General features: G+C 42.8%; 1 protein-coding gene across 1 annotated transcript in view; it reads right to left on the bottom strand.

The window, feature by feature from the left end:
• The window catches only part of LOC109912598 (hexokinase-1), a 240,029-nt gene that overhangs the window by 166,453 nt on the left and 61,028 nt on the right, over positions 1–12,548 (bottom strand). The window contains exon 12 of the mRNA XM_048608741.1: positions 146–230. Coding sequence (XP_048464698.1) covers positions 146–230 — 85 coding nt within the window. The remainder of the gene's footprint in view (positions 1–145; positions 231–12,548) is intronic.

Below are 12,548 nucleotides of genomic sequence, written 5' to 3'. Positions count from 1 at the left end.
GTGACCTCTCCTTTCCTGGTTCTAACCTCAGCCCATACTACCTCAGTGGACGAGTTGTCATCAAATATCCTTTCTGCCACCGTAATACTGTCCTTGACTAACAATGCCATACCTCCCCCTCTTTTACCACCTTCCCTGATCTGACTGATAGCTTCCTTCAATAGAGAAACAACATCCTGTCCTTCCACACCAGTGGCACTGAAGCCTTTGGTCCAGCTAATAAGAATGCCCTAAAATCACAATATATTCATTTAACAAAACGCCTGTGGGTATATAGGAATAAAATAAACATGTCTGTGTAAAGTATCAATGATGCTGTACCACACTGGAATGTAGGGATACAGTAATCTAATATCACCTTAGGAGGTGGAAAATGCCTGTGCAGGATCTTTAAATGAGATCATAAGACATTGGAGCCGAAGCAGGTACTTGAGCTGATCAAGTCTGCTCTGTCATTCAGTGAGATCACGGCTGATCTGATAATCCTCATTTCCACTTCAGTGCCCTTTTCCAATAACCTTTGGTTCCCTTACTGATTAAAAATCTATTTAGCTCAGACAATGGCATGGTGACTGAGAGGTTAGCACTACTGCTGCATGGTGTCAGTGACCTGGGTTCAATTTCAGCCTCAGGCAACTGTCTGTGTGGAGTTTGCACATTCTCCCCCTGTCAGTGTGGGTTTCCTCTGGGTGGTCAGGTTTTGATCCACAGTCCAAAGATATGCAGGTCAGATGGATTGGCCAAGCTAAATTGCCTAGTGTCCAGAAATGTATAGGTGAGGTGGATTAGCTGTGGGAAAGCAGGGAGCCATGGGAATTGCAGGATTACAGAGCTAGGATAGGAGGCAAGTCTGGGCAGGATGCTCTTTGGAGAGTTGGTGTGGACTTGTTGGGCTGAATGGCCTGTTTCTGCACTGTAGGGATTTTATGATCCTCAATACACTTAACAACGCAGTCTCTACAACCATCTGTGGCAAAGAATTCTATAATTACTTGTATTTTTGTCTCCCTCCTTTTCTGAAGAGTGTTTAATTTGCAGTTCTCGAGCCCTCTGGGACTTTTCTAGAATCTAACGATTCTTGTTATGTTACTAACATTGCACCCACAATCTCTGTACCTACTTCCTTAACTATCCTAGGATGCAGCCCATCATGTCCAGAGGACCTAGTGGCCTTTAGCCCCATTAGTTTCCCGAGTAGTTTTTCTCTTGGGGAAGTTATTGTTTATCTTCTCCTCTCTTTTGTCTCTTGATTATTTAGTATTTTTGGAATGCTATTAGTGTGTTCTACCAAGAAGCCTCGTGCAAAGTATTTATTCTACTCTGCCATTTCCTACTTCTCTATTATTTGCCTGCCTCATAATCTATAAGGCCATAAGACATAGGAGCAGAAATTAGGCCATTTGGACCATCGAGTTTGCTCCACCATTCAATCATGGCTGAAAAGTTCCTCAACCCCATTCTTCTGCTTTCTCCCCGTAACCCTTGATCCCCTTGATAATCAAGAACCTATCTATCTCAGTCTTAAATGTACACAATGACCTGGCCTTCACAACCTTCTGTGGCAGTGAACTCCATAGATTCACCACTCTCTGGCTGAAGAAGTTTCTCCTTATCTCCATTCTACTAGGTCTTCCCTTTACTCTAAGGCTATGCCCTCGGGTCCTAGACTTTCCTACAAATGAAAACATCTTCCCAATATCCACTGTGTCCAGGCCATTCAGTATTCTGTAAGTTTCAATTAGATCCCCCCCCCATCCTTCTAAACTCCAATGAGTATAGTCCCAGAGTCCTCAAATGTTCCTCATATGTTAAGCTTCTCATTCCTGGGACCATTCTCGTGAACCTCTTCTGAACCCGGTCCAGGGCCAGTACATCCTTCCTGAGATATGGGGCCCAAAACTGCACACAATACTCCAAACATGGCCTGACCAGAGCCTTATAAAGCCTCAGTAGTACATCCCTGCTTTTATATTCAAGTCCTCTCAAAATAAATGCCAACATTGCATTTGCCTTCCTGACTACTGACTCAACCTGCAAGTTTACCTTGAGAGAATCCTGGACTAGAACTCCCAAGTCTCTTTGCACTTCAGACTCCTGAATTTTCTCCCCATTTAGAAAATAGTCCATGCTTTTATTCTTCTTACCAAAGTGCATGACCTCACACTTTCCCTCGTTGTACTCCATCTGCCACTTCTTTGCCCACTCTCCTAACCTGTCCAAATCCTTCTGCAGCCTCCCCACCTCCTCCATACTACCTGTCCCTCCATCTATCTTTGTATCGTTTGCAAACTTAACCAGAATGCCCACAGTTCCTTCATCTAGATCATTAATGTACAAAGTGAAAAGTTGTGGCCCTAACACTGACCCTTGTGGAATACGACTTGTCACCGGCTGCCATCCTGAGAAAGACCCTTTTATCCCCACTCTCTGCTTTCTGCCAGACAGCCAATCTTCTATCCATGCTAGCACCTTGCCTCTAACACCATGGGGCCTTATCTTACTCAGCAGCCTCCTGTGTGGCACCTTGTCAAAAGCCTTCTTGAAGTCCAGGCAGATAACATCCATTGGGTCCCCTTGGTCTATCCTGCTCGTTTCTTCCTCAAAGAATTCTAGCAGATTTGTCAGACATGACCTCCCCTTGATGAAGCCATGCTGACTTTGCCCTATTTTATTATACACTTCCACATATTCAGAAATCTCGTCCTTTACAATGGACTCCAAAATCTTACTCACAATCGAGGTTAGGCTAATCGGCCCGTAATTTTCTGACTTTTGTCTCACTCCCTTTTTAAACAGGGGTGTCACATTAGCAATTTTCCAGTCCTCTGGGACCCTCCCTGACTCTGGCGATTCCTGAAAGATCACCACTAATGCTTCCACTATCTCTTCAGCTACCTCCTTTAGAACTCTGGGGTATAGTCCATCTGGTTCAGGTGATTTATCCACTTTCAGGCCAATCAGTTTTACTAGCACCTTTTACTTGGTGATGACCACCATACTCAGCTCTGCCCCCGACTCTCTTGAATTTTTGGTCAATTACTTGTGTTTTCACTGTGAAGACTGACGCAAAGTAATTATTCAGTTTCTCAGCCATTTCCTTGTTCCCCACTACTATCTCTCCAGCGTCATTTTCCAGTGGTCCAATGTCCACTTTTGCCTCTCTTTTGCCCTTTATATATCTAAAGAAACTGTTACAGTCTTCACCTATATTGCTGGTTAGCTTACCCTCATATTTAATCTTCTCCCTCCTTATTTCTTTTTTGTTGCCCTCTGTTGGTCTTTGTAAGCTTCCCAATCCTCTGGTTTCCCACTGCCCTTCGCCACATTATATGCTTTCTCTTTTGTTTTTATGCTATCCCTGACTTCCCTAGTCAGCCATGGTTGCCTCATCCTCCCTATACCATGCTTCTTTTTCCTAGGGATGAAGTTTTGCTGTGTCTCCTGAATTACTCCCAGAAACTCCTGCCATTGCTGTTCCACTGTCTTTCCTGCTAGGCTCCTCTTCTAGTCAATTCTGCCCAGCTCCTCCTTCATACCTTTGTAGTCACCTTTATTCATCTGTAATACCGTTACCTCTGATTCTATCTTCTCCCTCTCAAATTGCAGAGTGAATTCTATTATCTTATGATCACTGCCTCCTAAGGGTTCCTTCACCTTAAGCCCCTTATCAAGACTGCCTCATTGTCCAACACTAACTCCAGTATTGCCTGTTCCCTTGTGGGCTCCACTACGGGCTACTCCAAAAAGCCATCTCATAGACATTCCACAAATTCCTTTTCTTGCAATCCACTACCAACATGATTTTCCCAGTCCACATGCATATTGAAATCCCACATGATCACTGTGACTTTGCCTTTCTTACACGCCTTTTCTATTTCCTGGTATATCGTGCGCCCCAGCTCCTGACTACTGTTTAGAGGCCTGTACACAACTCCAACTATGGTTTTTTTACCTTTGCGGTTCCTCAATTCTACCCACACAGATTCTACACCATCTGATCCTACTTCATTTCTTCCGTTTGATTTAACTTCATTTCTTACTAATAGGGCAACCCTCCCTCCATGGCCCACCTTCCTACCTTTTCGATACGATGTATATCCTTAGATATTCAGTTCCCAATCCTGATCCCCTTGCAGCCACATCTCCGTGATGCTTATCACGTCATACCTGCCAGTTTCGATCTGCGCCACAAGCTCATTTACCTTATTCCTTATACTGCGTGCATTCAGATATAACACCTTCAGTCCTGTATTAACCTTCCCTCTTCTCATTGTCATTTGTTTATCCAGTGTGCTTGAAGTTTGATTGCTAGCCCTTTCCAAACACTCTGTCCTATTTGTGTCTGTGCTGGAGACTTTAATAACCTCTTCTGAGTTCTCCTTTCCTGTCATTTCTTTCATATTTTTCAACGTAGTTGAATCCACCACTACAGATGTTAACCTGCTGCTTTGTTTCCCACTGGGGCAAGTTTCACCATTCCCTTCCCCCCCACTTTCTAGTTTAAAGTCCTGTTGACCAGCCCATTTACCCTTTTCGCTAGAACATTGGTCCCAGCTCGATTCAGGTGGAGACCATCCCAACAGTACAGATCCCTCCTGCTCCAATACTGATGCCAGTGCCTCATGAAAAGGAACCCCTCTTTCCTGCACCACTCTTTTAGCCACGTGTTTACTTCTCTTATTATCATTTCCCTCTGCCAATTAGCACGTGGCTCAGGCATTAATCCGGAGATTATAACCGTTGAGGACCTGATCTTTAATTTGGTTCCTAGCTCCTGATAATCTCTGAATAGGTCCTCTTTCCTAATCTTGCCTATGTTGTTTGTTCCGGCGTGGACCAAAACTATTGGATCCTCCCCCTCCCGCTCCAATATCCTTTCAAGCCGGTCAAAGATATCCCTTACCCTGGCACCGGGCAGGCAACACACCATGCGAGACTCTCAATCCTGCTTACGAAGGATACTATCTATCCCCCTAATTATAGAATCACCTACAACTACCACCTGTCTTTTTACTCCCCCCTCTTAAATGGCCACCCGTACCACGGTGCAGTGGTCAGTTGGCTCATCCTCCCTGCAGTCCTTTTCGTCATCCACACAGGAATCAAGTACCTCGTACCTGTTGGACAGAGCCTTATGTTCACTTTGGCTTCACTTAAAGAAGCTCTCGTGTGTCTTTAGATATTACCTTCAAAGTTTATATCTCCACTTTCTCTTTTGTCTTTTGTTTTGGTTTTTAAAACCTTCCCCATCTTCTGGATGACCTCTGTTCTTTGCCATGTTGTAATGGTTGGTTTTTCTCCATCTTAGAATCCTTCTTCCTCCCTGGGGCATACCTTTGTTTTGAGTCATAACTATTGTCTTAAACATCTGCCACTGTTTGTTTCTGTTAAATTCCGTTCCCAGTTCACTCCAGCCAACTCTCCCTTCATTCTATTGTACTTATTGAAGTTTATCACAGTTGTTTCGGACCTAGGTTTCCCACGCAGAAACTGAATGCTAAATCTGACCATTTTATATTCATTGTTTCCGATAGAATCTTTCACTCTGAGACCATTTATTAAACCGGCCTCATTGCATGTTGCCAGATCCAAAAATACCAGATCCCTGGTTGGATCCTTGAACAACAAATGTTGTTCGAGGAATTTGTACCAATACACCTATGTTTTCTTCCCTGTGGCTACCACTGTCAATATCACATCACCCGATCTATATAAAAATCAAAGGCACTCATAATTAATGTCCACTGCATTCACTGCTCACAATGTGGCCTCCTTTACATTGGGGAAATGAAGCATAGACTGGGTGACTGCTTCGCAGAACACCTACGTTCTGTTCCCAAAAATGACTCTGAGCTACTTCAACACACCACCCTGTTCCCTGGCCAACATCTCTGTCTCAGGTTTGCTACAGTGCTCCGCCGAAGCTCAGGGCAAGTTGGAAGAACAGCAGCTCATTTTTCATTTGGGAACCTTGCAGGCTTCTGGACCCAATATTGAGTTCAATAATTTAAGAGCTTGAGCTCTCCCATGTCCTTACCCCAGCCCCCACACACCATGCCTTGTTATTGTACACAACCCATTGTTAGCCATGAACAGTCCCCATTAATAGCTAGTCACCCTCCTAGCTAAATTGTTATCCATTACTTTGTCCAACTGTTCTTTTCTCTCTTTGGGCTTTATCCTCACCTATTGTTTACTCCCTATCCCCTCCCCCAACCCTATCTTCTGCATATAAACCAACATTTTCCGAGCTACCATCAGTTCTGAGGAAGAGTCACTGAACCCGAAACATTAACTCTGAGCTCTCTCCACAGATGCTGCCAGACCTGCTGATCCTTTCCAACATTTTCTGTTTTTGGTCATAATTAATGAACTGTCTGTTTTGCACACCTTGATTATCTCGATTGTTTTTCTCTGTCCCACAGTATAGTTCCTGTTAAGAGGCCTATACACTACTCCACCAGTGATTCCTCTGGTGAGTTTTTTTACCTCTACCTAAATGGATTCTACATCTTCTGATCCAAGTTCATTTTTTGCTACTGTACTTACTCCATCTTGTACTAACAAAGTAACCCCACCACCCTTTGCTTCCTGCCTGTCCTTTGGAAAGTTCACACACTCTTGAATATTCAGTTCCTAGTTTTGATCTCCTTGTAATCATTTCATCATAATGGCCATAAAATCATACCATTAACCTCTGTATTGCTAATTAATTTATTTTGTTGCATCTACTATGAGCATATAAGTAAAAAGCCATTAATCTTGCCTTCTTGCCACATTTTTTCTCTTTAACCCTATTTAACAAGTACAGTGAAAAGCTTTGTTTACGAGCAGTACAGGTGGATCATAGTGAACAAGGATGTACAGATCATAAAGACTTAGGCGGAGGCATGCAGGTTACATTGCACAGGGCCTGCACTAGGTGAGATCAACATTAGCAAGATCAGCATTATTTGAGGCTACAGAGTCCATTCATCAGTCTAAACGGCCAGAAAAAGTGCTGTTCCTGAACCTGCTGGTGTGTATGTTCAGGCTTCTGTATCTTCTGTCTGACAGAAGAGGCTGTAGGAGATCATTACTGTGGTGCTGTGGGTCTTTGATGATGTTGGCAGCCTTTCCGCAGCAGTGAACTGTGTAAGTAGAGTCCATGGATGGAAGGTTGGCTTCCATGATGGTTTGGGCTGTGCACACCACCTTCTGTAGTTTCTTATGGTCCTGGGCAGAGCAGTTGCCATATCAGGCCATTATGCACCCGGACAGTATGGTTTCAGTTGTGCATTTGTAGAATTTGGTAATTTACTGAATTTTAAAAGCCTCTCTGCAGCCCCAGTATTTGATTCACCAGGACACTGCTCCCAGCATTGTTCAAATGCTGTCCGTTCCACCAGAACAGCTCTTATCTATTCCATTCCAGGTGCCAATGCACTGTGAACATTTCTCCAGCGCCAAGTCATGCATTTATGTCCTCGACTTTATTTGTCCCTATGCCAGTTTTTCGCTTGGAAAGGTGGTACTGACAATAAATAGCTCCTTCTCCTGAAGCAGAACAGAAATCAGTTCCTGGAGGCTCTAAAAGGTTTGGGCAAAAACCACTTTCCCTTCCTGCGGTGAAGTCCATTGCACATCGACCACCACTCAGTCCTAGCAGAGCAAAGTCTTTGAAACGATTGGAGACCAGGTACCACTGCATGAGCTGGGAGTAACACACACATACACTCTCACACATTCTGTGGGCAGGAAGTGTTGTTGTGGTAATTTCGCTGGACCAGCAATCCAGAACCCCAGGCCAATGTTCCGGGGATGAGAGCTCAAATCCCACCATGGCAGATGATGAAGTTGGAATTCAATAAAAATCTGGATGAGGGAGTTAACTTAATGGTTACCACTGTTGATTGTTGCAAAAACCCACCTGGTTCATTAACATCCTTTAAGGAAGGAAATCCGCTGTCGTTGCTTGGTCTAGGTGTGACTCCAGGTCCACACAAATGTGGTTGACCCCATGGGGTAATAAATGCTGGCCTAGCCAATGATGCCCACATTCTCAGAATGTATATCTCTGAGACACACACCTGTTGTTGCTCCTAACCCACAACACGGCTTGTATCCTGGGACCTCTCAGTTATGTTTGCTTGTGGGTTGGTGTCAAAGCAAGAGTATTTAACCATCAATCAGCCCCTGTAAGATTAGCAAAGAATCATTGCTCCCACAGCAGCAGGCTGGTGGACAGTCAGTTCCGCTCCTTTTGCTGATGCCCATATTTAATCAGTTTTAAACTCAGGATTTCCAGGCTCTGATGGCTACAGTATCTCTCCTTCTGGTGGCCTTGTTCTCTGTCCTGTTTTAATCCAGATCTTTCTCACTCTCTCTCTCTTTTCCCTCTCTCTCCTGTGTTCTCCAAGTTTCTTCAAGGTTAAACCCTTGAAATTAATGGAGCAATGGCAGTGTGGCTATGAAAGGGTAAAAAGCAAAGAGTAATGATGGATGGTTGTTTTTTAGATTGAAATATGTAATAGATGGGAGCTTCTCCAAAGTTTAGTGTTGGACCTGTTCTCCTTTTATATGTATCAACAGATATAGATGACTTAAAATTCAGCAATGTAGTAAATGGAGAATATGATAGAAAAAAAATGCAGAAGTGAAGTGATTGATTTTAAAAGGAAAATTAAGGAGAGACAGAAACGTTACATCATACAGGGAGACCATTCCATATGCCTACACAGCTATCCAATGAAAATTAGAACTTATTGCCATTTTCATGTCTTTTCCCCATACCTGTGTATGTTGCTTCTATTTAGATCACCCAATATTCTCTTGAATGCCTTAATTGAACCTGCTTCTATCATTCTTTCAGAAAGTGGATACAAGACCTGAACCACTCATTGCGTGATAAAACAGGCAGGTACTGCGTGAAAGGGTAGTGCAGGAGAGATCTAGAATTTTAGAATCCCTACAGTGTGGAAACAGGCCCTTTGGCCCAACAAGTCTACATCAACCTTCAGAGCATCCCACCCAGACTTGTCCCCCTAATCTACATACCCCTGAACACTATGGGCAATTTAACATAGCCAATCCACCTAGCTTGCACATCTTTGGATTGTGGGAGGAAACCAGGGCACCCGGAGGAAACCCACGCAATCACGGGGAAAATGTGCACACTCCATACAGGCAGTCACCTGAGGGTGGAATCGAACCCAGATCTCTCGTGCTGTGAGGCAGCAGTGCTAACCACTGAGCCACTGTGCCACCCCACATATCAGCAATAAAGATCAAATGGATAAAGGTATCTTAAGTAAGAAGCTCATGGAATGTTTTCAGGTTAGTTTCTTAGCATGTTCTGGATCTGACCAGAAAGTAGGCTATACTAGAATTAAATTAAGTGCATTGTAAGGGCACAAAAGCAGAGCTGGCTAAAGTGAATCAGCAAATTGAAGGATAGGCTGGTAGAGATGCAGTAGTAGATGTTAAAGGGGATATTTCAGAATATTCCAGTAAAATAATTCCAAGGGACAAATCCCCTCACTTATTGTGAACTAGAAAGTTTAAGGATGGGATCACATTTAAAAGGCATTCAATTGTGCAAAGCTGGGTGGCCAATCAGAAGATTGGACATATACAAAAGTGCAAATAATGACCAAAATATTAAGGATGGAACCATTAGTATGAAAGAAAATTGAACAAATATAAAGAGTGGAAGTTTCTGTAAGAACTTAAAGGGAAAAGTTGTGATTGTTGCTACTATAGAAAGTCTGACTCGAGCATTAATAATGGAAAATAAGAAAATGTCATAGCAATTTAACAGGTATTTTATTACTGTCTTTGCAAAAAGATAAAGTAACATCTGCAAAGCAGTATTATTTCAGGAAATGGAGAAGTGGAAGGAATTCATGAAAATGACAATTGTGAACACTGGAGAAGGAAGCACTGAGTAAATTGTATGACCTGCAGGCTGACAAGTGCCTGGGTCTTGATGGACTTCATTTTAGGGTTTTAAAAGGAGCGACTAGTGAGATTTTTCCAAAATTCCCTTGATTTGGGGATGGTTCAATTAGATTGGAAGATAGTGAACGTAACAGTTTCATTCACAAAGGAAGACAAAAAACAGGAAACTACAAGCCAATTAAGTGTCATAGGGAAAATGTTTGAAACTGTTAGAATCATAGAATCCCTACAGAGTGGAAACAGGCCATTCGGCCCAACAAGTCCACACTGACTCACAGAGCATCCCACCCAGACCTATCCCCCTATAACCCACCTAATCTACACATCCCTGAACACTATGGGCAATTTAGCATGGCCAATCCACCTAACCTGCACATCTTTGGACTGTGGGAGGAAACCCACGCAGTCACTATTATTAGACACACGGACATTATTAAAGATGTTATAGAGTACTTGGGTAAGTTCAGGGTAATCAGTTAACTTGGTTTTGTGAAAGAAATCATTTTGGCCAATCTACTGGAGTTATTTATGGAGGTAAGACTTGGCTGTGAATAGAGGTACTGTACTTGGATTTATGGAAGATATTTTGATATGGTGCTACATTAAAGATTGTGTAAAATAAAAGTTCAAGTTGTATGGATATTATCCTGGCTCACAGAATGGTGTAGGCGTAAGTGGGTTGTCTTCAGGTGGTTTGGCAAGATGTAACAGTGTGCCAAAGGAATCTCTGCTGAGACCCCAACTGGTACAGTTTGTCTAAATGAATGAGAAAACAGTGACTTAAGGTATGGTTGTTGATTTGCTGGCAACATAAAAAATAGGTAGGAAAGTCAGTCCTGAAGAGATCTAGGGATATGTAAACACAAATCTTTGTATGTAGGAGGATGAGCTGAGATTTAAAAACATGAAAAACAGAAAAAAAAGGAAAAAGAAAGAGTGAGCCATTCAGCCCATCTTGCCCACTCCACCATTCATTATGATCAGAATTGATCCTCTATCTCAGCAGCATACTCCCACTGTCTCCTCATATCCATTGATGCATTTGGTGCCTGGAAATCTGTCTATACTTTCTTAAAGCCTCCACAGCCTTATATGGTAGAGATTATCACAAGTTCACCATCCTCTGGGAAGAAATTTCTCCTCATCTCAGTCTGAAATGGCTTGATGCAACTCCCGAGACCATAGCTCCTTGATCCAGACCTTCACCACCACCACTAATCCCCACCCACAAGAGAGGTGGAACATCATCCCCACATCCAGTCTGTCCAGACCTGTCAGAATTATATACGTTTCAACGAGGTCCTCTGTCATTCTTCAAGATTCCAGTGAGTACAGGCCTGGTGTACCTTTTGTTAAGTATGGAGACCAAAACTGGAAACAGTAATCCAGGTATGGTCTCACTAAGGCCCTGTACAGCAAAGCTAATCTCCTTGCTGCTGTGTTCAAATTAATAAAGGAGAGAACAAAAGCCAACATATCATTCAATATGCTTGCATGCTTGCTTTCAGTGCATTTTTCAATCTATCACTGTTTAAACAACACTCTGCTATTCCATGGTACCTACTGAATTGGATGACTTCATATTGATCCATGTTATATTGCATCTGCTATGCATTTGTGCACTCACAGCTTGTCCAAATGACCTGGAAGCCTCTTTACTTCCTCCTTGCTAGTCTCAGTTCCTTCTGCTTTTTGTCATCAGCAAATTTAGAAATATTAAATTTGATTCCCTCATCCAAAACCTTCATACATATTGTGAATAGCTGGAGTCCAGACACTGAACCTTGCAGTACCCCACTAATCACCACCTTCCACTGTCTACCAATCAATTCTCAATCCATTCCAGTACTTTATTCCTAATCCATGTGCTTTAATCTTGCATACATAGCTCTTGAGGAAGATTTTATCAAAAGCTTTCTGAAAATTCAAATATATCCACTGTTTCTCTTTTACCTATTCTACTAGTTACATTCTCAAAAAACTCTAATAAGTTTGTCAAACTTTATTTCCCTTTGATAAGCCTTTCCATACAAGTCCATAAATCCCCAAAGGTGTAGGTACAGGTATATAGAGTGATGCAGAGTGGGATGGGATAGAATATAGCAGCAAGGAAGTCTTGTTGCAAGTGGTTAGCATTGGTTAGGCCACAGATGGAATACTTTTATGCAGTTCTGGTCACCACACTAATGGAAAGATGTGATTTCACTGGAGATGGTGCAGAGGAAATTTGCCAGGATTTTGACTGAGCTGGGTAATATCAGTTATGAGGAGAGACTGAATGGGCTGAGTTTGTTTTTGCTGCGCAGAGGAGGCTGAGGAGGGATCTCTGAAGAGGGATCTATGAAAAATAATAAGAGGCATAGATAGGTTAGATTGTGTGTGTATATGCATGAGAGAAAGAGTGTGTGTGTGAGAGTGAGAGTGTGAGTGTGTGTGTGAGAGTGTGTGTGTGATGTGAGTGTGTGTGAGTGTGAGAGTGGTGTGTGAGTGTGAGAGTCAGTGTGTGTGAGTGTGAGTGTGGAGAATGTGTGTGGAAGTGTGTGAATGTGGGAGTGAATGTTTGTCAGTGAGTATGAGGGTGTGTGTATGAGAGTATTTGTGTGTGTGTG

The sequence above is a fragment of the Rhincodon typus genome, chromosome 20, assembly GCF_021869965.1.
Source record: "Rhincodon typus isolate 14 chromosome 20, sRhiTyp1.1, whole genome shotgun sequence".
In the NCBI taxonomy this organism is placed as follows: Eukaryota; Metazoa; Chordata; class Chondrichthyes; order Orectolobiformes; family Rhincodontidae; genus Rhincodon; species Rhincodon typus.
The sequence above is the reverse complement of the archived record's forward strand: the minus strand, read 5'-3'. Positions and strand labels throughout refer to the sequence as shown.